This window comes from Ciconia boyciana, chromosome 6, assembly GCF_034638445.1.
Source record: "Ciconia boyciana chromosome 6, ASM3463844v1, whole genome shotgun sequence".
NCBI classification, from domain to species: domain Eukaryota; kingdom Metazoa; phylum Chordata; class Aves; order Ciconiiformes; family Ciconiidae; genus Ciconia; species Ciconia boyciana.
Window position 1 is genome coordinate 27,907,759 of NC_132939.1, and position 26,568 is coordinate 27,934,326.

At 43.1% G+C, this 26,568-nt stretch overlaps 1 protein-coding gene across 8 annotated transcripts; it reads right to left on the reverse strand.

The window, feature by feature from the left end:
* Positions 1–5,049: 5,049 nt before the first annotated feature.
* On the reverse strand, positions 5,050–26,549 carry ATG13 (autophagy related 13). 8 transcript variants are annotated; one of them, XM_072865052.1, is made up of 18 exons: positions 26,119–26,545; positions 20,460–20,541; positions 19,541–19,621; positions 18,773–18,892; positions 18,284–18,330; positions 17,582–17,722; positions 16,462–16,502; positions 15,829–15,925; positions 15,381–15,479; positions 14,528–14,618; positions 12,024–12,122; positions 10,814–10,897; positions 9,553–9,686; positions 8,228–8,345; positions 7,427–7,504; positions 7,004–7,120; positions 6,422–6,550; positions 5,050–5,199 (listed from the first exon to the last, which is right to left on the reverse strand). In XM_072865052.1, exons 2-18 carry the CDS (start codon positions 20,526–20,528, stop codon positions 5,122–5,124), a joined length of 1,623 nt encoding a protein of 540 aa, XP_072721153.1. In that variant the 5' UTR covers positions 20,529–20,541; positions 26,119–26,545; the 3' UTR covers positions 5,050–5,121. The 8 variants fall into 8 exon arrangements, with proteins under 8 accessions (XP_072721153.1, XP_072721152.1, XP_072721154.1 ...); XM_072865051.1 differs by having other exon boundaries at positions 10,814–10,924; XM_072865053.1 differs by lacking the exon at positions 7,427–7,504 and having other exon boundaries at positions 10,814–10,924; positions 26,119–26,549.
* Positions 26,550–26,568: the final 19 nt, after the last annotated feature.

Below are 26,568 nucleotides of genomic sequence, written 5' to 3' on the forward strand. Positions count from 1 at the left end.
ACCCCTTGGACTGTGTTGGCCCCCTGTAATGGGGCCAGTGTGGTTCATATGCTGATTATACAGCAATATCTCAAACCTCCTGTCAGTGCAGCAGTTGGTCCCATCTCTGGGCTTGGTCACAGTGACCTGCTGCTGCTGAGGCTGTGCTGTGCCAACATCTGCTCTGGCCTCAGAGGAGCTCGGGGCAGGTGAATCTGTCCCTGACAGGGTGCTGTAGTTGGCAGGACATATGCGATGTGCAACCACGTGGACAGTACTTACCACAGCGTAAACACCATTGCAACTGGATGTGTTTTCATGTGTAGCTGCCCTGTGTCCTTAAGGACATTATTCTGAGAACATTTTTATTTTTATAAATACATACAATAGGCTCACAATTGGATGGTATTTGAGCGTGACCTTGGTGACTAATCATCCCTCTATGATGGTTTACTTTTTCACTTACTGATGGTTTTTCCAATCCCCTGTCTTACTGGTGACATGGTGAAGAGGGTGGATCCTGAAGGCCCTGTAGCAGATAGTTTATGTGAGTTTGCCAGCAATTAATCTCTCCCCATATTGTGCAGTGTCTTTTGTAAGTGCATGAAATGATACACACACATACACACATGTAATTTAGATCAGTATCTATAAGGTTGCAATGGGATACTCAGTTTACTGTGTTACCTTCTGAAGATAAGATTAAGAAAATATTGCTTTTAATAGTTATCCTTGTACCCCAAGCTGGAATATTTCCCTTCATAGAAGCTTCCAATATATGCAGTCATTTCCCCCCCCCCCATTTCATTCACTGTCTCTTCTTTATAATAATCAGACACCCTTTACACTGCAGCTTAAATCAGCAGTTGTTATATTTACACATAGATTTTTACCATCTTGTCTTTCCTTTAAAGAGAAGGCGTTAGCACTTTACATGGCATGGTGTGTTATATAGGGTCCAATTTAAGCAATATTAGAATACAGCTGTTAAGCTTGGTTATCAGACAGGCACGAACTACATGCTGCAAGCAGCATGCTCCTTCACCAGCACTTCTTGCTGCTGGGATACCCACACTAGTTCTTTCCACATCTTATTAGTCGTCTCTTCTAACTCTTCTATCAGATCAAAACATTCCCACGCTCCTTTTAGGCATGTAGTAGCAACCAAGTACAATGCAAATTCTGTGGGTGGTGGTTTTTTGGTTTTTTTTTGTTTTTTTTTTTTCCCTTTTCCTGCCCCTTTCTTTTGGAGACAAGTTAATATTTCAGCTGGGGTGGGACATCCAGATAATTTGGTTTCCCAACTCACAGGGGAGGTCACCAGGGCCAAACACTGGGTGTTTGGACCAGCCAGGCACCTATTCTGTCTCTTCCTCACTCTCCTTTTTCCATGTCGTGGTTTAACCCCAGCTGGCAACTAAGCCCCACACAGCTGCTCGCTAGCTCCCCCCCGGGTGGGATGGGGGAAAGAATCAGAAGAGCAAAAGACAGTTTAATAGGGAAAGCAAACACCACACACACACGTGAAGCTAAACAAGGAATTCATTCACTGCTTCCCCTGGGCAGGCAGGTGTTCAGCCATCTCCAGGAAAGCAGGGCTCCATCACACTTGGGAAGACAAATGCCATCACTCCAAGTGTCCCCCGCTTCCTTCTTCCCCAGCTTTATATGCTGACCATGACATCATATGGTATGGGATATTCCTTTGGCCAGTTTGGGTCGGCTGTCCCAGCTGTGTCCCCTCCCAGCTTCTCAGTGGCAGGGCATGAGAAGCTGAAAAGTCTTTGACTGGTATAAGCACTACTTAGCAACAACTAAAACATCAGTGTGTTATCAACATTTTTCTGATACTAAATCCAAAACACAGCACTATACCAGCTAACTAACTCTAACTCTATCCCAGCCAAAACCAGGACATTCCAGTGGTCTCACCAGGATCCTGCTCACTACTCCAACTATAACGCACCAATGCATTTTACCCTCTTTGTTGGAGGCAGCAACCTGCTCCATCCTGCACTCACTGACAGGCAGCTCGCTGACCATCCCGTTTCCTGGAGGAGAAAGAGTGAGAGGTTGGGACTGTCCCAGACCTGTCAGTACAGATGGAGAAAAGCACAAACAGCAAGTTGCTTACATAAAAGTTTTATTGGAAATTCTCTGAATACTTGAAGTACATTGGACACTATTTCCAAAACAATACAATTTAGGAGCCTTCCCCTTCACCCAAAGTATCTGTAAATCACCAGCTACATACATACTGTCCTTAATATAGAATTGAGCAGACAGCTGCTAAAATAAACAGCCTTCATAACAATCTGTGGCAGGCCACAGCAGCAGCTAGATCTTTCCTGAAGCAGAGCATTTGTGCAGTGGTCAGGGAACGCAGAGCCTAGATGTAGCAACTATGTGTTGAAACCGAGGAATGTCCAGAAAGGAGGCATGTAACTCAGCCCTAGAAAAATCTCTTTATTGCTATGGCCATCCAGCTCAACACTAGCAGCTTATATAGGCAAATTTCCAGCCTTTTCAAGTAGAAAAAAACATGCCACACTGACATTCTGCCTTATGAGATGTGGGAGCTGTAGCCATGTTAGGAACTGCATCAACAAATGAGCACAAGTATTTGGCTCAGGGGACCTTCTGGACAGGATTAGCAAGGATGGCATGCTTTCTGCCAACTCCATAGCTTGTCAGTGTGAGAAGATGACAGCAGTAGCACTGGCTAGATGAAGTTCAACCTAGTCTAATCTTCTCCATGAATACAGTGTGAACCAGCACTTTACCCCATCTCTGCTCCTTTGCAGCCCAGCTTGTATCACTTTCCTAAGCACAGCCTGTACATTAAGAGAAAGGTGACAGCAACCACCTGTCTATGAGCTACTGCCTACAAGGTGGCAGAGACCAACTTCCTGAGCAGAGGTGAGAGCCAGCCGATCCATTAATTCCTTGTGTTCCTGCACCCTTCTGCGACCCTTTCCACCTGTAAAACAAGGTTGCTCTGGCTGTGGGGATCAAGTATTTGTTAAAGCCCATGTAACTTAAGCCCTCTTGTAAGCTGTGTATCTCAGAAGCTTTCTTAAATGTTTGTGCGTCTTATTTTGCAAGGACTAAGCAATTTCTGTGTGAGGTTGCTGAAAAGTTGAATTGGTTGAGTAAGCTACAAAGGTTCTGGTGGGAAGCTTTCCTTCAATAAAGCTCTTACCTAGAGTTTGAGAGCTCACATGGCCTCCCACCAAACACATCACTCAACAAAAAAGCTGGTAAAGTTCAAAGCATTGTATTGCTCTGACCTTACACTAAGTTATATTCTGAACTTGGTTCCTTGCTCTAGCAGTGGCACAGAAATAGTGTTCTAGAGAGGAGGTGGGGTTCACCCGTCAGCTGCTAGCTATCTCTTTCAATTAAGAATGCAGCTAAGTTGAAGAAGCTGCCACACTGCACTAACTAGAAGGCTGGTTACTCAGCCACTCCAAGGAAATTAAGATGGTTCCTCAGTACTGAGGCAACACAACCCCCCTTCTGGAGAAAGGGGCAGGGGGAAGTGTTTCAGGACAGTAAGGGGTCTTGCAGTTGCTCACTCTAGTTACACATGGGAGGAGGAGAGAGAACCACACAAAGACCTACCTTATCTAAGTTTCTGTTTAGTGTCACTGTTTCTCCTCCTGTCCTTAACATCAGGCAAAAGACATGCAACAGCCAAATCAACCATAGAGCACTGCCAGCCAGTCACACTGTTGATAGCCAGATCATTACAAAAATAGTTTCAGCTAATCAAAAGCCAGCTGATTAAAAAGTACCATAAGCTCCCCAAAAATGTGCTTCTTTAAAGAAGCTGCCTTCTGAATGGCTGAAGAACACTGCAAATTCATCCATGCCTATCAGAATACAGCTTTTTACCAAGTCCCTGCCACTCCACTACACCAATGTGTGCGTTTCATTCTATCAATGGGCCATGACTGGATGTAATGGACACACAGTCCCCAAAACAGAGTATTATATTAGAATAATCAAGTCTGTCTTAGAAAATAAATATCTTAGATATTTTCCTGCAAAGAGAGACCAGTCTCACTGGCCAGGGTTCCATGGCACACTTGCTGTCTGCAGTGATCCAGGGCAGAATGACCCGCACTACTACATGAAAACAGAACATCTTTTAAATATAGGTTTCTTTAAAAGCAATAAATATTTCTTGATTCTTAAGATCATCTATTAATCATAAAGCAGGAAGGTTTGCAAGGGTTAGAGGAAAGAATCTTGGACTAAGACTCCTAGTTACATAACCCTAAAGAAATAGGATTCCTAGTATTTACAGTTACATTTCAGAAGCAGGGACTATGAATTCAGCATCATCACAGCTGCTACGTGCAGGCTTGCCAACAGTCAACACTGGTAAACTCAGTATGGCCGAGTGTCAGTACACTCAGGAAGGAAATGTGGAAAGCACTTCTGTAGTTTCATTCTTGCTTATCAGCCAGCGTAACAGAAGGCCTCACACAAAATGACTATGTAGAGACCCAGTTCCTTAGAAGCAGGAAAACAAAGGTAACTTGTATTACACAGGTCCCAAAGCTGATACCTCTCCCTGGGCTCCAGGCACTCACACTGAAGTCAGGATGAAATGCCCCGTTCTGCAGAATGCATGTCCTGGACTTAAAACTGTTGAATCTGCTGAACTCACAGACCCTGGAAATGAGCCAAAGCTTTTTATGCTGTAACAGGATCAGAGACTGTAGGAAAAAGTCTGTTAGCAAGAAGCTATACCTAGGGAACTTGCACCATAGGACCTTTGGAGGAAGCATATGGCAATTTTCACAAAGCCCCTCCACACAGAACAGAGACTGAGGAGAAAATAAGTTTCATATGTTGGAGTTTGACTTCCTGTCTCCCTACTGAAGTCTTAAATTCAAAACTGACTGTGAGCAGGAAAAGTGGTCCAGAACTATGTGGTGGTGTAGTTGAGGAAAATCAGCAGATGAGCTGTATCTGCTGTTGAAGAGAGCAATCAAAGAAAGCTCACTTGGTGGAAGGAACTAGTCAGAGTGAGACAAAAGGCAGAGCAGGGGCAATAGAGATATTTGTTGACGTCATTCTCCAGGATGCCTTGAGGAGGAGGAACTGCTGCAGCAAAACTGGAAAACAGCTTCACTGCAAGGTTTCTACAAAGGCATCAAACTCTTTGACATTTTTCTCGTGGACTGCCAGCTTCTCTGGTAACGAGTCCTGGAAGGGTAAAGAAAAGTGCAGATCAGGTCTCATTCACAGCAGATAAAAGGAGCTTTAAACACACAGTTTAAGGCAAAAATTCTGTTTCCAAGTCATGCAACCCCTCTCCGCTGCTCTGGGCTCCCCTTCCCACGTGCACAAAACCAGGAGTTCTCTGGCAGCATCCAGCAAGTGACCCTGAGAAGGGCACTCTGCCCAGAGTGTGTTTGGTCTGCAGGAAGAGTAGGTGCACTGGGGCCTCGCCTTGTGCAATTCCTGCCACCAGCTGCAGCACAATAACCTGCTCATGTCACTGCCTTCATCAGGTCACTTGCAGCTCTTAGCCTTTGGTATTCATTTTTCCCCACAGTATGTTACAGTGTCTGCGAGCCGAATACAGCACTCACCCAGACATGACTTTCACCAGCCACACCAGGATTTTACCTCTGCTCAGGCTGCAAGGTCAGGCCTAATCTGCCACCAAGTTTGACATGTCAGAGGTAGGATTAGTTTTGGGGGTTTCAATGATAGCCATAGCAAGCATGCAGCAGCAGCTTTCAGCTTGAAGATAAGCACACCAGTTTCAGAGGCTCAGGTGTGCCACAAACAAATTTGCATTTGTCTGGAACGTATTAGTGCGGGACCCTCTTTGGGCAGGGTCTCTCTTCTGAGAAGTACAGGAAAGATCTGGACCAGCTGGAGCGGGTCCGGAGGAGGGCCACAAAACTGATCAGAGGGATGGAGCACCTCTCCTATGAGAAAAGGCTGAGAGAGTTGGGGTTGTTCAGCCTGGAGAAGAGAAGGCTCTGGGCCGACCTTATTGCGGCCTTTCAGTACTTAAAGGGGGCTTCTAAGAAAGATGGGGACAGGCTTTTTAGCAGGACCTGTTGCAATAGGACAAGGGGTAATGGTTTTAAACTAAAAGAGGGTAGGTTCAGACTAGATATAAGGGATAAATTTTTTACGATGAGGGTGGCGAAACACTGGAACAGGTTGCCCAGAGAGGTGGTAGATGCCCCATCCCTGGAAACATTCAAGGTCAGGTTGGCTGAGGCTCTGAGCAACCTGGTCTAGTTGAAGATGTCCCTGCTCATTGCAGGGGGGTTGGACTAGATGGCCTTTAAAGGTCCCTTCCAACCCAAACTATTCTATGAAGATATGACTTTCTTCAAACTAGGAATAGGGAGAGCATTATAAAGTACGTCTGATTCCCACAAACAGAAATTTCAGGGTTCCATACCAAATCCTCTGCCATGGACTGTGCTCCAATGTCAATGGAGAGGCTGCTGAGTTGAGGGGGGTTCTGAAACTCACGGTAAAACGTCCCCAGGTCCATTGGAAGAATGTCATCTTTTGAAAATGCTGGTTTCTAGAATCAAAGATACTGCTGTTAATTCCCATTCAGAGACATTGGCTTCCCTTTTGCCAAAATCTCAGGTAAAGTCATTACCTGCTATCAGTAAACATCTTGGCATTACAACTGTTGCTGCAATAATGCAGATTAAATAACTGAAGAACAGCCAAGATATGCTTGCATGAGCACTTGGAAGAGAGCATTTCCTTGGAATCTGGTTCCTTTAGGCATTAGAGAGAGGACGCCAAGCCCAGGTGTTGGTAGCAAACTGAAAGAGTATTTAATTTGTAGCTGTTGGTTCCAAGTATCAGTCTCTTTGCAGTTTGGGGACTGTCAAGCTCTAGTTTGGAACTGTGAATCGTGGGTCTTTTCCACCCTCATTGAAAACTACTCTTACATCATTTGCCATTGTACCAGCACCTGAAGCCCATCTATGTGTTATGTGAGAGCACTGATGAGGGCACTTACAAAGTCAATCATAACAAAGTCATCATGGGTGTTCCCTGTGCTGCTGCCACTGGAGCCCTCCGAGTGTAAGCTGCCTTGTAGAGGAGATTCAGTTTCTGGGGAGTCAGGAGGATTGACCTGCCCAAGAAATCAAAGATGGTGAGTACTGATCTTATGATCACGACTGCCTGTGTATTTTGACTGTGTGGGGGCAGTTAGGAGGTTGGACAATAAACACATGCTACAGCAGGGGCAGCAAACACATACTGTTATTTGCATGTCTAGAGAGCCCAAGACTCAACATGGGAGATTTCTTGAAACCAAGCAAATCTGAATAACTAGTTCTTTGCTCAAAAAACAAAGTGTATTCAAGGTAGGGAATAGCATGGATGTTGCATAAGGGATGCTGAGAACGCACATATTATACCTCTGGAAGAGGCTTACCATGGGGTCGTTATCTTCCAGCTCAACATTCTTGGGAGCAAACATGGCAAAAGGAATGTCTAAGTTGGCCATGGTCACCTGAGGAGATTCAGCAAACAGAATTTCACTAAGATGCTCGGCTTACCCAGCACAGAAAAGGATACTGAAAGTCTTTGTCAGGCCTGCTAAAAATTGCCCAAGATCACATCAGCAGTTAGGTAGGGGGCTGACAACCTCATTTAAAAGGCATGAAATAGAGAGATTGTACTCAGCTGACCTAATGCAGACACATACCCTGAGGTGGGATTGCTTATATACATCTTGTATAATACAGGCAAGGATTAATGAACTGCTACAAATTCAAACAACTCTCCTTCATCCATCTGAAAGGCCTAGAAGACCAGCCCTAGGAACTGGGCAGATCTCTAAACTGCCCTAGCTGAGCTTAAATGCTTGCTTACTAGTGATGAACTGGTCTACTGCATGTCCCTTCAAGGAACGGAGACTTGTTACCAGCTTCCCCAGTTTATGAACTTGTGGTAGTGGCAGATCATTGTGAGACCCAAGTGGAGTATCAAGTCTTCCATACCCAAATAGAGTGTTGGCAAAGTGGAGCAAATTCAATGGCTGTCACATCCCAAAGGGATTTTATGAAAAACAAGCCTATGACAAGACCTTGTAGGGAAATGCAGCAGGCAGGAATATGCACTCTCAGTCTCTGGGGTTGCCCTGGCATTGGGGTGCTTTTTGCTCCTCTGTGTAGGAACAGATGGGAGAAGCAGGGTATTATGGTGCCCTCTGAGAAGATCTACTGCTAGTTACCTGGTTAATGGGTTTGTTGACAAAAGCTCCCACCTTCCGGATAAAGATCGTCTCCAAAAGGTCATGTGGTGACCCACACTTCCCTTCGCTGCTGTTTGATACTGTTTCTGTGTCCTCGCTGGGGGAGGAAAATAAACTAGTGACTCGTGGCACAAACAATATAGACAAATCACATACTTTACAAGACTCCTTCATTTTTCTGGGTTTACTCCTAGAATTGGAAGAAGGACAACAGAAATCTCTGTCCTTGTACCACACCTTCCTCCTCAGTCATGAGCACAAAAGGGGAGCGGGACACTTGTGGAATCAGATTTTTGTTCAAAGGTGGACAAAAACTATTTAGTTGAATGAAAAGCTGCTGCCAACTGAAATAGGCTTTTCTTTTTGGAGATGGACTTTTAACTTCAGAATGTGCATGTTCACAGCAATTCCTGTTCATCACTATTATTTTTTTGGTAATACAGTAGTCACAGATGCATCAGGAGGTGAGGGCAAGAACCAGAATTGTATCTGTCACTCAGGTTACAAAGGCAGCAGTCTAATACATCACAACAGCCACTGCCAGTGTGATTAATTCACTGCATGGCTATTACTTATATCTATGATCTGTTTTTTTTCCTACCACAGGTATTCAGAACTTTAAAACAAACAAAAAAATGGTTAAGTCTTCTGGCAAGAGGACTACTTAGATAGCATACTGAGGAAAGTGCTAGTGTAACTATGACTTTTGGTTTCCTCATGGCAAAAGTCTCTGCTTAAGATATTTGACTCAGAATTATGTGACCCCAAGAGAGACTTCACAAGAAATAAAGATGGTGAACAAAAAAAAAAAAAAGGATTTAATTAGCTGAGAAGGTGGTGATTTAGGACAGTTTGAGGTTGCATTGTTTCCTTTTAAGTAACTTTGTGCCTAAAGTTTCTAATAAAACAGTGAACAGATTTGTGGTAACTACAACTGGTTTTGGTAACAATTCACATTAAGCCTCTGGAGAATTTAAGACTCACTTGTGAACTTACTTCATCTTGTTGTTTTACAATCAGCAAAAACAGTAGAGAGATTTTTAAAAAGATAAAATCGATAACAAAGTTAAAGTTGACATAACAGAAGTTGCAAGGATGTTACAGTGACTAGCAGGTGTAAGTAGATGGGCGAGATCATTGTTTGGAGAAAGGCTGAAAAAGCCCCAATCAGAGAAAGCTGCTAGTTCTTTTTGGGGATGGAAAGACAGTAGTTATGCTACAAACAATGGATAAAACAAGAAGTTTTATCTTAAAGGATTATAAATGGGCTAGCACAAGTGGTGGATCATCTAAAACCAACCTACCTACTAGAAGGAGTAGCTGCTGAGTAGTGGACTCCATCCAGTGGGGTGCACATCCTCTCTTGGTCAGCTTGAGTGCCATGTGCTGGCTGGCTAGGAATCGGGGGAACTCCCCCCTCTTTGCTTGGACCAATCAACTGAGATGGAGAAGAATGGTCAAGTTAGAGACCTCGAAGTCAGGTCAACACCACAGTGCAATACAGAGCAGGTTCCATCATATTGGGACTAAGTTGTGGGGGTTTTGGCATATAACTGGGCTCTAGCCCCCATAAGGCTAGAGATGTGTCACGTAGAAGGTGATCACCACAAACTGTTTTTTTTATTACCTTCCTACTCCACTCCTCTCCACTTCAGGCCTGTTTTACACTGCAGAGCTCCCTGGCCATAGGTCCTCTGCTTCAAGGCCAGGGGGGGAGGTGGGGTGGGAAATCATATCCTCTTGCTATGATCTCATCGGTCTCTACAGCTTCCTGAGGAGGGGAAGTGGAGAGGGAGGTGCTGATCTCTTCTCCCTGGTATCCAGTGATAGGACACGTGGGAATGGTTCAAAGCTGCACCAGGGGAGGTTCAGACTGGACATTAGGAAGTATTTCTTTACTGAGAGGGTGGTCAAACACTGGAACAGGCTTCCTAGAGAGGTGGTCGATGCCCCAAGCCTGTCAGTGTTTAAGAGGCATTTGGACAATGCCCTTAATAACATGCTGTAACTTTTGGTCAGCCCTGAAATGGTCAGGCAGTTGGACTAGATGATCATTGTAGGTCCCTTCCAACTGAAATAGTCTATTCTATTCTACCATCACTGTGTCAGCAAAACTCTGGTGGAGCAGCAACATCACAGGCAGAAAAAGGCTTCTGTCAACTTTGCTTATTCGTCTGATGAGCAGATGCAAACATGCCAATATGGACTGTCAGTGTATCCTATGTCTAGGCTACAGTGCTGTGCTTGTACAAGAGAGCTACAGGGGCAGCACCTCTGGAAGACAGCCGAAGTTTGGAATCAGTGACATGCTGGTGGAGGCAAACAGGTCCGGTGCCTGCTCTCTTGGCATATTTTTTCCACATGACCCCTACCCCAGTAAAGTCAGGGATGCTGAGGCGCCAATTCCCAGCTCCTGTGCAAGTTGTGCTTTCTCTATATTTACCTTACATTCATTTCATTCCTGACAGGATACCAATGCATGCACTAGTTTCAAGGCCTCCCAGATGTACAAGTGACACAAACGGTTGCAATACCAGCCACATTTGTTCTATCCCCTACAAGTACCTGGTGAGGGTGTGCAGCATTCAAGCCACCAGCAAAAAGTACAGGATACCCCATGTCAGCTGATCCAACTCCCAGGGCAGCAGGCTGATAGGAAAGACGAGAGCTGGAAAGCTAAGAAAGAAGAGAAAAAACAAGAAGGGCAAAGGGAGAGGAGAGAGGAAGGGGAAGGGGAATGCCCCACAGTCTGAATAATCATCAGTCACTGAAGAAGGAACAGGAAAAGTCAGAGGCACAGCATTTCAGGCTGGCAGAAGGATGCTAGATTTTCATTGTAATCGATAATGAAGGTTATTACTCTAAAAAGTTCTTATTGCAGGGGACTAAGTCTGGGCCTTGACAAGAAAACAAGACTGGTTTCCTACACACATAGGAGGAGGCTGTGCAAGGTATGACTGACATCCAGTCATGGGGAAGCTCTGCTCTACAGGCCTGTTTTGCATACTGGAAGAAGCATGAATGCCATCATCAATTACTAAAGAGCTAATATTAAATATTTTTTCCCCAAAGCAACTGCATTATCAACTGTTTGAACCCATTCCTATTGCACATTAAAGTAGCTGATCTTCAAGGCCTGTTCAAATAGCTTCAGCCAAAGAATACAGAGTCCTAAATGTGCTAGGTAAAGAGAATTCGGAAGCCAACCCTTGTGAGATTGCTTTAGGAATGAAGTACTGGAAACAGCGAAACCCAGGAGAAGTTCCTTACACACCCCAGGCAGAAATCTAGCTGGTTGGATTAAATAAAACCTTCCTGTTTTAGCTTCCTTGACCTCAAGAGGAACACTTCTTTCAGAGCTCTGTGTGTGATACTCCAGCAGCGCCAACGCTGACATCATTTACAGGGGTCTGAATGATGAACAACACTTTCATTCACATGAGGCTAGTTAAGCTGGCTGGAGTGCTAATGAATGTGCAGGTTCTAGGGATGCTGGCTGTTAAGAGCACTGTGCCTTACTACTTGTGTCTTTCACTAACTATCCTTGCAACTGCTGTTGTTTATTTAGGGGTGCTTGTCCTGTCTTTGGGAGACCGTCATCTGCAAAGGCATTTAAGCAGCCAGTCTCAACAATGTGCCTGGCCCATCTTGGGTTCACCAGCCTTTCCCATTCACAACAAACATTCCACACTGTCAAATTTGTACTTTCCTGTATTTGTTCTGTCATGCCAGAACTATATCTGGCCATGTACAGCATATTCTATTGACAACTCACTTGATGTGAAAAGGCCAGTCCCATCACTGGGACCTTCAAGGTGTCCGTCACCACAGGAGGAGGGGTCTGAAAATGTGCCTTTGTGACAGTAAAAACACACTGTGCACAGACAAAGACACACAGAGGAAACAAGGAAAAGAGAGAGAATGAGAGAGGGGGAGAGAGAAAGAGAGAGAAGGACTTCAGAGAAGAACTATAAAGAGTTGGATGAACTGAATGCTAGTGAAGATGTTTTGGCTGCAGCAGCCACACCTACACATAGAGCAGAAGTCTCAGTATTGCCAGAAGCACATTAATTTTGTAAAGAATTGACTGTTTTCCAATCTCAGTGAACCACTCAACACAGGTAATATTTTAGACTCCAGTGAAAACTGACAGAAAGTAACTGCCAGAGACTCTGTTCCACAGCTAATTAGAATTGGTACCAGCCAATTAGCAAGGAGAAGGCCGAGCAGATGCCAGAAAAAGGCAAGAGTAATTTTTTTTTGGAATGTACATGTATTTCAATATTCTCCATCCATACATACTCCTAATCTTCCAGCATTCTGAGGCACCATATCTTGGCAGGTCTGTGCTGCACCCTTAGAATAAAGGGGACCCAGACTAAGGTGCAATTCAAACACACTGATGTGAAGAGAGAACTTTGTCAACAGGAGTGACGCTCCAGAAGTAAACACTCTCTCATAGAGGATACTACTGCAAAAAGGGCAATCCATACTTGGTTCAGTCCCATACCTTCTCCTAGTCATTCTCCTACCACCAGTTTTCAGTTTTAGGAAAGCTTCATTTCTGGGTATTACCTGAATTTTGGGCTACTCCACAACACACACAGACATGCTATGCAAGCTCACAGGAAGGAGGTAACACCTATTCCCTTGTATCATGCAGGTTAGGCCTCATTTCTATTGGGAAGGCAGGCAGAGATTTGGACAACTTGCATACAGACCCACACAGTTCCCAGTATTTTCCTACACATGAAGTTGTATATAGAAAGCCAGAGAAATAAATTAACTATTTTTTTTCCCTTATAATTTACTTAGGAGACCACTCTGCCAAGACAGCCTTACAATTCTAACTGTGGTAACAAAGGCTGGCAGTTGCTTTAATAAATAAGCACACAGCATATGGCAACTATGAGCCACAGGAAAAGCAAGAATGTAGGCTCATACTTAACGTGAATCCTCAAGGTTCATCCGGTTTCATAAAGCTTTTCCCCTCAGTGACAGCAAAGCTTCATGTTCCCTGAGGAAATGTCAACTTCAGTGTATTTACATACACTATTACTGTTAAGTAACACTGGAATGAGCAAGCCAGTGGAAACTTCCTTACGAAACCTTTTGCATTTAACCCATTTTGTGAAAAGGCAGGACACAACTTGGCCACAAACTCATCTCCCGAGCTGTGTATTGTTGAGTAAGAAAAGCTTTATTCCATCAGACTTACCGTTGAGTGCTGGCTGATTAGTTCAGCATTGCCTGATGCCCTGTAATCCAAAATCCACTTGGCACAAAAATGATTCCTAAGAAAAGCTCATTTCTAGCTCATTCATATAGTAGAATACATTCTGCTAAACCAGTCATACTAATTCTGCTGAAGCAGTGGAAAGACCCACAGCAAATTCTTTCAGTTTGGAACAGCATTCCAATTATACTTCATTCTATGTTTCACATCAACAGCAGAAGAGATTTAGAGTCTTTATACTGTCTTTAAAGATCAGTAGAGCCATCTGCTTGGCTGGACAACAAGGCAGGACATTCCTGAATATTTAAAGCTATAGGACAACTGCAACTCTGGCCAAGTCTTCAAAACACAGAATTGTGGAGTCATATATCTATGGACAGTAAAAGAAGGAGGAATTGGAGTTTCTGTTTTTTGATATTCAGAAGGAAACCATTATCTATTTATTTTAAAATTGAAACTTAAATGAAGTTTGCATGGGTAGGTGGGATTACAGAGTATTAAGTCCCTAGTTCAATACTATGACCCAGTTTGTTTGCTGATATTTATTTCTGCTGCCCCAACTAGTTTTAGATGGTCCGACAAATACGGCTTTTGTCTTTTTCCTGCTGTTCCATTCTGCAATGCAGAAAATATGACTGTGCTATAAGCATTTTCCTGATATTTCTGTGTTTCTTTCTCAGTGTCAGTCTGTTACCTCTACTTATGCAGCCTGGCATCAATCTCTTGAATTCCTCTTCTTGCAGTATCTGTATGTGAACGTATAAGTACACTGCTATCCTCCTCAAGCACATCTCAGCCCAGCTACAGGAGTAGGTTCTTTTAATCTTTCTCAGTAATTCAGTCTTTCTAGTCCCCTACCATTTTGTTTAAATTATTATCTAACTAGGTTTTACTCAGAGTGTAACAATATAAATAACCCACACATTAAATTTTAATTAGCAGCAGGAGGTTGTCTGTTTGCACAGAGGTTTATGTAGGAGCATGCACACTACCCTAACAGTGACTGTTCTATCTCAGAGAAAAAAGAGCCTGGTTTCTCTTACCTGAGATGGAGGAGAGGTGGAAAAAGATGTGGTACACACTTCTTGAGAATCTTCTACGGAGGGATATACTGCACCATTGTCCTCACCAGCTCTAAAGCAGCAAGAAAAGAAAAGCTTTTTAACTTGAAATATTACTTAAAACAAACAAATAGTAAAACACACTGGGACAAACACTGCAGGGAGGTTGAGAGTATTTGGGTGGAGTTGAAAGGAGAATTATGAAGGGCTCTCATCTACTTGGCAGAACTGAGGAAAACAAGGTATGACAACTTTAATTTTCCCCAGGTGCTCCTCTTCTACCCTCAAATAGAAACACTTCCCTCTGTTTTTTTAACTAAAGCTTTTGTTATACCAGCTAATGCTACTGGCTTTGGTGCTGACGGAACGATGGTCAAACAATACCACTGGTCCCAATCTGAGTGCCCTCACATGCATTTTAGAGAAGACAAACCTCTCATCGACAAAGAGAAATTAAACTCTGATCATCTACAAAGAGAAATTAAACTCTGATCTTTCCCCAATGGAAATATCTGGAGATGCAGGACACGTAGTTCTACAGCAGGATTAATGGTTATACTTTCAAATTCTCAACGGCAGCCAAGGTTAAACATGCTTTGTGTCCAAGTACTTCTGTAAGGAATTTGCGAAAATACTGGGGCTTGCTGCACTCAGTCTTCTAGATGTGAGGAGAAAAATGTCACCCTTCCTTATATGCTCAACCATGTCAATATGATTGACACTAATCCTCCAGTCTCCCTTCCCATGCAGTCAGAAAATAGTGGAAAAGGCTCTGTATTTGGGCATAATTGATGCCTTCACCATGGCCCATGACTTCAACTCAGTATTTCCTCACCTGTAATTGCAGGGATGCATGGGTGAAGAGCTGGGATAGGGACGGTCCACAAAGTGATCAATGATAATCCCCATGATAGGAGGGGTCCTCTCAAACTGCCTGCAAGGCAACAAGCAATGGTGTTATTGGCTTTTTCTCTCTACTCTCATCCCAGTTCATGGTGCCCTCACAGAAAATCCTTGTGTCTGTTAATGGGACCAGAGCATCTTTACAATTCAGCCCTGCAACTCTAAGCATGCATTGACAATTTGGAGTTCTAGAGTCTGGCTCAGGGCTACCCAAATACTCCCCTTGCTGCAAGACTTAAGCATGAGAGACAGTATTCTCCATGAAGGAGAATCTCAGCAGGAAAGGATAAGCAGAAGGGAAAGATGTAGCGGCTCATAATATGAGGGGTTTAATAGTACATTATTGTAAAACAGTTTCTGGCATGATCACATTTTCTCACCTGGTTGACATAAAAGCGAGGTTGATTCTGTAGGCACAAGACAAAGTGATGGTGCCCACTGGGGTACCCACTGTCCCAACACGGACTGTCTGGAAACCTATAAGGTTAAGCAATGATTATCAGTTTCACTGATTATTTATGTTCCATACCTTTCTATTCTGAGCTTACATTATCTTATTTCCATAGTGTTTCCATTATCCCTTGCAATCTGAACTCCAAAGACACATACAGAATCCATAACCAGACAGCAGCCCTAGGTTGCCTTGCTGGTAGGCTTCATCTACAAGACTTCTGACGTTATTTCCTAACTTCGTCTAAAATATTGCTCTGAAGTGCTTCTTGTTCCTGAGAGGATCATGATCTCCTTTACCAGTCCTGCCCCTTATTAACATACTTCCATATTCTTATTTCAGTTCCGGATCACTAGAGTCAAAATGGCAATCACCCTAGATTTTGTCGAAGTACCACCATTGTACCTGTCATGTTATGACACAACCCTTCACTGGCAGATCCAGATAAAAAGCATATGTAAACCTCAGACTTAATTTTCCCTATGTCACTTAGGAATAGTAATAAATGGCTAGCCAGTATGGAAAACAGTTCTGCTCTAGCTTGTGTGTTGCCTAATCATACCTTCTCCCAAGCCACTCAGTTGCACTTCACCAAAATATATCCTGCAGGAAAAGGAAAAAGGAAAGGTATTAGGTCTATTGGGGACATAATGCTATACATAGCCTTATTCCTTATTTAACTTTATGAGCTGAAAGGCTGGAACTACTTTTCCTGTTTTTTGTTTTTTTCTGAAGAGAAGAAGTGGCTAGAATACCCATTTCAAAAAACCTTCCAGCTACTTCAGAGGAAGACATGTCACGTAAAAAGAAAAAGGAAGAGAAAATGGTAGTCTAATCAGAAATTTCTCTTTAAGTTTTTTAAGCCTCTGTGGCAAGTCTACAGTTCAGAGCAAAAATGTGAAGTGATACAAGCTTCACAGACAGGTCTGAGTCTAAAAGCTGATACTCATCACACAACATAAAAGATTAACTGTTCTGTAAAGAGACCTGCTCTTAAGTATATGCCAAACCAGCAATGGAGGCAAAAATGAAGAAATGGCTGGGATTTCTTTTTAAGTTCTCAGCTGTGCAAATGATAACAAACCTGAGATTTAGAATCATCTAAATTAGCTATGCAAACATGTCAAAGACTTTTTCTCAAAGCCAAAAACGAAGACTGGAAGGTGATAACATGAACCAGCAGCCAGTCAGATCTCACAGGCCAGAGTTGAACTCAGTATTTGGATGAGTAAATGGCAAGAACTACAAGAAGTGGAGCTGAGGATGCATCTTTAAAATGGAATAGCAGGACAGAGTCTGAATCTATACTGCAAAAGTATGCATTGCAGTTATGTGCAATGTAGACAGGCATTTATCAAATACAGGCCAGACACTGAACAACTGGATACTAATAAGCAATTCAACCAGTGCTTGCACATAGAATTTTTGTACTCTGCTCAACATGGTAGGTAAACAACACTACTTCACAGCCTACGCTTAGTTTTTCTTTCAGTGGCTCAGATGGAGGCTATAAGGTGATATATAGCCCAAAGTTCTCTTCTGCCACTGATCAGTAGTGGTTAAATCCAAATAATTTGAATTTATTATCACTCATCCCTTTTTACCACATTTGCAGCTGCACTGTGCAAGTTAGAGTCTCTGCTGTTTGTATTTCAAATGAGGAATTTCATATTCTGCTTTACCTGTACAATATTACATATTCATGGCCTTGTTTCCTTGAGAGTCTGTAGGCTGGAGTTACCCTGGTTATAGCAAGCAAAGACTTCAGCAGTAGAGACAGCCTGTTGTATACGGTGTATGAAACTTTGATTTCTTTGTCACACCTATAGAACACAAAGGAAAAAATTAGTCTTTTGTTCCGAACTGAGTTGTTCGGTTTTGTTTGGTTGGGTTTTTTAAAATTTTTAAAAATCAAAATGAGTCTGGGACAATTGTTTAATGTCAGCTTTATTGCCAAAATGATAAAAATAAAGCCCCAGTGTAGCTACCTCTTATTGACCAACCAGCTAAGAGTCCTACTTCAATCTAGTCACCTGTTGTAGAAGTAATTGCTGAAAAATGCCATGCAGCCTTCTACTAGACAGAAACATCTTTTCAGTATCAAAAACATTTGTCATTACTGAGTATATGAATTCTTGTATCTGAGGAAGCATACTAGTTGTAATGGAAGAATGAAGAAGGAATAAAATTACTAGTTTATTTTATTGACACCAATATTAAACAGTTTGACTGCTGCACCAGACAAAGAGGGGACTTCCCCCTGAAGTGTCCCAGGCCACACAGCCAATCTGTGCTCATTCATCACCATGGACTGAGCATGCTTCCCCATTTCATCAGCTAAAACAAACAAACACACACAAAGAAAGTGTGAAGAATGCACTTACTTTTCATTCATTTCTAGACACCAAATTTCCAGCTCCATGGAGTCCCCCTGGATCAGAGAAAGGATGGCAAATAAAGGCTCATTTCAGAACACAAACCTTTTCATATTTCATTAATGATGAGCAACAGCCACACCTCTCAATGAAGATATTTCTCCTGGCTCCCACTTTCTTGTAATGCAACAACAGAAAAAGATGCACTGGAAGTGTCACTGCACAATTAGATCACCTGAGGGAATACCTTCCTCAGAATGGCTAAGCTCTTCACGGTCTAAGAAACTAAATTTTGTTGCTCTTTCATCCGTGTGTTTGGCCTCAGATATTTGCAGTGAATTGCTTCTGTTAAACAATACATTTCTTTTCATTAGCGTACTACCTAACTTCATAAACAAAGATATTTTCACATTGTCTTGGACTAAAGGGCAGGAGCTCTGGTAGGTGACTTAAGATTCAAGTAAAAAAAAAAGGCATCTATTTTGACTCAGTTCTCACCTCTGAGGTTTTGAGAGAAATCTCCACGCACATAGACCGTCCAACAGCAGGTAGTTGTCCTGCCAGGGCTTTCTTTGCTTCATGAGTAACCTCTGGTATATCTTTGATTGCCAAATTGAACTGCAGAATGAAAGAGATTATTCAATTTTTTTATTTCTTTGAAAAACTAATGGTACACTGCAGACAGACTCATAGACCCATATATAACATACTAGATCAGTGTCCACTGAAATATTTATGAAACAGAAAATTCCCAGATGGGCTCAGGCTTTTCATATTTGTAAACATTTGCTTGGCTGCCAATTCAAATGTTTTTCTTGATCCTGCCATAAAAATCACATTCCTTTTCCCTTGCTTGAGTCCTATCTTCACCCACAGAGTATGTTGAGTCTTCAATTTTAATAAAGCCCATTACTACAAAGTCCTGAATTGCAGAGTTCCAGACTTCAGACAGAAAAAAAACTCATCACCCCACCCCCAGCAGATCTTGGAAATGCACCTTAGCTGGCAGGAGTTGCTGAGAGGTGTCATTTATCTCTCCTCTAATCAGCCCTTAAGAGCTCAGAGTGACATGTTGCATGTGAACAACAACAACAAAAAAAACCCCACACCACCAATGAACATAACTGAATATAGTAGTTATTCTATGAATAGTTACTATAGTCTGCACAAGACTATAACAACTACACCGTGTTCTCAACACACATGCGTGCGCACACACACACACACCCCCCAGTTATGGAGTTGCTTTAAAAAACATTACTTTACCCAGTCAGAGCCTGTTGGGGAGGATGATGACAGAGTACAGATTTTCTCTCCAAGTCGGGCCTGGACAATTACTTGTACCGTCTGGAATAGAAAGGAAAAGATACAGACTCACGTTTTCAGCTCAGCAGAGCCCTCAGTTCAGAACCTGACCTAGACAAATTCCAAGTAAAAAAAATGAAAGGGCTGACCAGGATGTAGAGAAGTAGAGTTTGGTACACTAATCTTCAGGTCTAATGAATTTAAATTATTACATATAACAGGTAAATGTATTTCAAACAGAAAATAATTTTAAGTTGACCTTTCTGTACAATAACATGAAGTGACTAAGTCAATTTTGCAATCAGGAGTTGCACAGTTTATAATAATACTGAAACAAAATTTACAACTATATCCTGAACCTGGACACATAAACGAAAGTCAAGTGAATCTGAACATTTATAACATAGCCATTGTCAGAGTATCTACTTGCATATAAGTACCAAGTGAGGCCAAATTCTATAATTACGTATCAACATAATTCAAGAGAACATTCTAGTATTATTGCTTTTGGATGCAATATAAAAATTTAGATAGGCTGAAAAGAAAGAGTGGAGTCCAACAGAAGATACTACTTAACAGCTGGATGGTTAGATGTGTTGGTAGGAGCCCAAAGCTGAGAGAGGTGTGAAGCGCCTGCAACTGATTCTACAGCAGGACACTTCTGGGGGAAGGAAGAGTATCTGAAGGTAGAAAAAAGGGGAAAAGATGTTTTTCTAGTTATTCTTAGGAATCTCCTAAATTTGACATCAGCTTTTCTTGCTTTGGGCTTTAGCAAAACCCAAGAAAACCCCAAACCCCAACCTTGTTACTCTAGCCACAGCAAGTTTGGCTTTTCTTAAACAAGAAAGAAGAGGCATTTGCCCACAGTAGAAAAAGTTACCTTTAAAGCAAAAAATTTGATGAACTTGTCCAGGTCCTTCCTGTCCTGGGAACTGAGATCAGTGTCCATTGCATATGGCAACCTGAAATATAGCACAGGCATGGAAATGAAGTCTTCCTTCAGCTTTCGGTTTGGATTTCAAAATATTTTGCCATTAGAGGCTATCTCAAAAGAAATTATAAACACCAAAGGCCTCTGCCTGTCAAAATCCTAACATGCCAAGAACTTTGCGGGGTGGGTGTGAGGTATAAACGTGCATGAATAGTTTATCTGGTAAGTGAAAAAGATACTAGAAAAGAAACAAAGGGGGCTCACAATTGAAACTAGGTACAAGTTCTCCAATTTTGCTAGCTTAATTAAAAAACAAAACAAAACCAAACCAAAAAAGCCCAGAACACCCCAACACCACACTGTCTTGATTCTATACCAAGCTATCCATCAGACATGGCAGCCTACTTCAGAAATAATATAGCTTCAGTTATCAGCACTGGTCAAAACCAAGCCAAATTGTTTTCTTGAGTCTGAAATTCAAAAAACAGTATTCCAGTGGTATTTCAGCAGATACTGAAATCTACATAATAAACCATTGCTGGAACGGGCTACACTCCTTCTTTACTTCCAACAAATAGTACTTGTAGTAAACCTGTACATCTACAAATTTACCCACAACCAACTGAAAAGATAAATTTTTGCCAAGGGATAAACCAAAATTCTCTGTTCACTGCTCTTGAAAGCTCTGACAACAAATACTTAGCTCCCACATTCATACTGCCTTGTTTTTCAAAATACAATTGTTTCTAGCAATACAATGAACTCGCACAGTGCCTGAAGCGAGGCAGGCCAAGGCACTAATCAGATTTCTGCCACCATCATGTCACATGGCCTGGGATAAATCACAATTTTTCTGTCTCTCAGTTTCTTCACGTATAAGTTAACAATCATAGAGAGACCACGGGGAGGAATGCCTTAATTAGCAGCATTAATTGTACTTTTTGCTCATAAGCCTTCAAAGTATTAATTCACTCTCAACTCCTGTTGCTATTTTTGTTTTGAGACAGCTAATCAGCCTGAAGCAGCTTGTCAAAAATCACGTATTTACGGAACGCGCTGCTCATCACAGAAATGCTGGCGGTCTAAGGTAGTGAGCACGAGCAGCTGCCGTGCACAAGGTTACGCTACTCAGTGTTCAATCTTTAAGCAAAGACTGAACTTGCAGGAAGGTACGCTATTTATACAAATTAAAGCTTAGCAGGACAAAGGGGCTAATAGCCCTGTTCACACAGAAAATATAATATAATCTTTAATGACTATGCACATCCAGAACTTCTATTTTAAATATCTCACTTAATAGCAGTAAATGCCTATTTTCAGTAATGCTTTAGGAGCATCATCGAAGAAGAGCTGCTAGATAAAGAGTACTGCAATTTATAGAGCATTTTATAGAAAGAGTGCTACTTTCAGAATGACTCGATAAAAAGAAAGCTGGACATCTAATATGGTTGAAAGTTCCTAGGCTACATTCATACCGCATCTCCTAGCACTGTACTGTTCTCATTACAAATTATAATTTAATTTGAGAACTAACAAGCGATTCAACATTAGATGCATTATCAAATTATCCTTTGGATATTTTAACCTCCTCATCAAAAGTATTATACTTTCTTTCCCTGCCTTTACCTCCACTAGACAGAGATCACAGATCTTTTCTACTGCGGGGGGAATGCAAAAGGAAGTCAGCACTTAAAGGACTAGATGTTTAATTGATGCAGCACTCTAACTTAAAGAAAATAAGCTTTTAGTACAGATATTTCCCACTACAAAAAAACACGCAAGAATGACCTGTTATTATTCTTTTGACTTAACTAAGTAAAGCAGTGTAAGGGTTGAGGGATCCAGAGATCTACAACAAAACCTGGACGATGTGGGCAATAAAACACTGCATTAAAAATACATCTTTTTCTCAGTGAAGAGAATGCTGACATTTAAATACCAAGAGAAATCAAATTAGTTTTTAATGTGAAAAGAAGTGAGAGGGCATTTCTATGCGACCCCTGGAGAAAGGTGCAAGGAAGTATATATCCTGATGTTGTAGGAAAGCTGTCAAACAAAGCACCTACATTTGCCTTATGGGGCTGGAAAATAATTCTGGTATCAACTATTGCAAGACATTCAGGAACTAATGGAAGGTGTTAGGCTCACTGGTCTGTTAGGAAAGGAAGGAAAGCAGATCATCAGCATAGTTCTCTGTGCAGTATAGGAATTAGTTCTAATGACTATAAACCCAAATTTCTCTAGAGAGGAGAGAGACAGCCACCAGAGCCATGTCTTAGATTCAGGGTTCAAAGAATGAGAGCTTCACGGTTCCGCCCTGCTGCAGCAGAATTGGGATTCTTCCTGCAAGATCTCAAACCATCTGTAACAGTCATGAAACATTTGGAGATCCATACTCTTACCTCTCAAGCTCCAAATGCCAGCAACAGTTAACTCACCAGAGCCTACAGTAGAGCAGAAAGTATCAGGCAAGGTTTCCTGTCAGGAATCTGTAATTTCAGGGTGAAACTGAGACCCTGGAACTCAGCTCCTGACATGTCTAAGGGCTGTCATCTGACAACCACCATCTCATTTTTGCAGGAGGGCCTCTACTGATTACCTGAGATCTGCTAAGGCTTAGGACAGTGTTTACCTTTAGAATCACTCTTGGTAAGAGTCAAGATGGGCCTAGAATTACAGCAAGCATTTTATTTACAAAAATGCCTCAGTAGCCTCTGGTCAGCTGCCACCAGCTGACCTGAACAGGAAGGAAATTCTTTAAACTTAGTTCCACCAAACTGATTCAACTTCTCAGGTCCTGTAGGCTGCAATGCCAGCACAGCTCCTTGTTAAGTGCCCATATCCGGACATATGCTTAGCTTAAGGAAGACGCTGTCCAATTTTACACTGAATAACAACTAGAAGGAAATAATCTTTGGTCTGGGTTAGAAAACCACACATGACTGATTCCCCCTCAAACAAGTAATCCCTTAAGTAAACTGACACTGCTTTAGCCTTACACATAGGCAGTTCACAGGTAAAAACAAGCATCTTGGCCACACAGCTTTTTGCTTTGTTGCCCTCTTCCTGCAACATCCATTTTCATACTACTGCCTTTATTTATATGCCTTTGTCTCCACTTTAAACAGAAAGGTCAGAGACAGATGTTCAAAGGAGAACTGCCACATGTGGCTCTTTTGACTAAAGCCTTATTCTTTCACAAGGTTATGCGGCAGAGAACACTAGGCTTATCCAACAGCTTAACATCTAAGCATTGTGCCTTATACACTCTACTGGTATTTATACTCTCCTTCTCCAAGGAGAAGGACACATCAGCGTAAGCTGATGGCACCGTATTTGCATGATGCAATGAACTGCAAGAGCCCTCCCCTTCATGCCTTGGTACAGCCCAGAGAAACTACAGCTACCAGCATGCCACGCTCCAGCCCAACAGCTGCAGCCCCACTGCCTGCAAATACCTGTAACCCGCGCACACAACAGGTGCACAGCAACACCTGTGAATACTTGCATTACAGTAAGTGTTTCATACGTGGGAATTTAGCGTGTATGTCTGTTTGACACTCACGTACATAAATAGGAAAGGAGCAGAAGCACCTGACACATACCAGGCATTATTATTGCTGCTGGGGAAAGTATATATAGGCTGCTTCCATCACCTCCCTCCTCTGAGATTTCACTCTGAGCCATGGCTGCTACAACTTAAAGTCATCGTGCTTTCCTTTCAAACAGATATTTACCAATGCAAAATAATTACTCATGGTTCCCATCCCAGAGTGAAATTAAAAAGACCAGAGAGAAGAAACAAAAAGAGCTGTCACTGCAAGGAGAGGGCTGTGGACAGCTCTAATCCCAGCTGTATGTTCCTGGTTACCTGACTGTGCCCCCAGACCGGGCTCCTTGTCCCTACCGCTCTTTCAGAACTTCTCTGTTCATACCGGAGCCAAATCCAATCTCTGAGAACGTCCTATATGAAGCTCCAGAAAAGCCTCGTTGAATCACGCAGGTAAACAAGAAGCACATGGAAGTTTTTGAGGCTTTTAATATAGTGCCTTTGATAAATAGGCTTGACTGCCAAGAAAGCTTTCCTAGAACATCCCCTTCAACACCAAGAAGCTTCACTGCAAGCAGGTATTTTGAGCACATTAATAAGCAACTATAAAAAGATCTCCATAAAGACAGCGCTCTGTTTCAAGGCTGGGCCTACAAGTCAAACTCCAGTATCCTACAATTACTTAAAATTAATCTCCATTTTGCCTTCTTAGTAGGTTAGTCAGAAACCTGGGGAAAGGGAGGGAACAGTTCTAAATTTTAAGGTGTGCCACTCTCATTCTTTAAAGTTTATGGATTTTTTAAAGAAAAGACTAGAGTAGATTCTAGCAGAAAAACTGTTTCATGTAATATAAATATTCTGATTAAATCAAAGGCTCTGTAGTTCACTATATGGTTAAGTTTTGACTGATAAAGACACAATTTTTCCTGCTGATGAGGAAATAGATTTACTTCATAACCAATAAATGACTTCCCAGCTTAGGAAATATCTTACTGAAGCCAGCACTGCCAGCTCCCCTGGCTTAAAAACAAAATTAAGTAATTCTTATTGACCGGCAGTTACATTCCATACTTCCCTAAGGTCTAAAAATGGTGTCATTTCAAAGGTCCATCCTCTCATTTTGTTTGTCAAGCCAAAGTATACAGACTAAACCACAATCTGCTTCTACATACCCTGTACTACAACCACCAATATAATCACCAGGTCTCAAATTTTGTGTTAACACATGTTCAGAAAAGTTGAGATTATACAATACTGTTTAAGCAAAATAAGGTGATCCTGTATCCTTCTGGAGATCTAAATACAGCCTGGCTCATGTGAATGACTTATTTCTTGCCACAAGAAGGACGGTTCCACCAGGTCAGGCCACTCCTGCAATAATCTGGAGATGTTCTAAACTTCATTTGCATAGCCAACTAATTTTCAGCTAAGGCAGTAATTTACCATGTTTTTCCCCCTTACAATGTGCCTAGTCACACCACTTTTGAGATTTGTAAGTAGAGAGTTTGTAGGCTTAGTCCAAAGTGTGCCTTTTCTACCTGTTCACTGACATGGAAGGTGTCTCTGCTCCCACCCAATCGATGGGAATGACGCTGGCCGTGCCCTAAAAGCCACAGCTCTAACAGGAAAGACAGATGCGATGATTTGTAACCCCCTGATCTTTCCCAAGAGACAGCAAACTCACATGTTACAGGAAAACTATACAATGGACCCTGGCGTCTGAAGTTCCACTATTTTTAACAGGCTCTGAAGCATTTTGATTTTAAAAGACACCACTTGGAGGGATTTCAGCGGGCCACATCCTTCCCAGTCTCCATGACAGTCGCCAGCCGTTAGGAAAACAAAGCCCAGCCGCCGCGCCTGACGCGCGGCTGTGGGGCACCACCACGCCTGCAGCAAACCCTGACTTTAGCGAGCAGCGAAGCGAAACTAAAACGGAGACACGAAGCCGCAGGTTTAAGACCCACGTCCCGATCCCCTCCCCTCGAAGAGCTGCCCACACCCCTGCGCGGCCCTCCCCGGCCCCGGGACCCCCCCGGCCCGGCCCGGCCCCGGTACCTGCGCGGGGGCGGCAGTGCTGGCGGCGCGGCGGCTCATCCCGCGCGGAGGCCCGGCTGCCCGAGGGGGCCCCGCCGCCCCGCTCCACTGCCGTGCCCCGGCGTCTCCTCAGCGCCCCGCCCGGGCACGGGGGGGTCCCCGCGGCCCCGGGCCCGCTCCCGGCGCCTCCAAGCCCCAGGGGTCCCGCGGCCGCCCTGGGGCTCCGGCCAGCGCCCCTCCTCCGCCTCCTCCTTGGTCCCGGTCCCGGGCCCCGGCGCCCGGGCCGGCGGGGGTCTCGCAGCCGGCCGGCTCCGCTGCGGCTCGCCGCGGAGTGTCAGCGCCTGTGGGGGTGCGGGGCCGGTGGCGGGGGTTGGGCTGCTGCTACTCTCAGAGCCGCGGCCTGCGCCGCACCGCCGCCATCGCCGCCGCTGTTTGTTTTCATCCGCTGCGGGCGGGGGAGGGAGGTGCCTG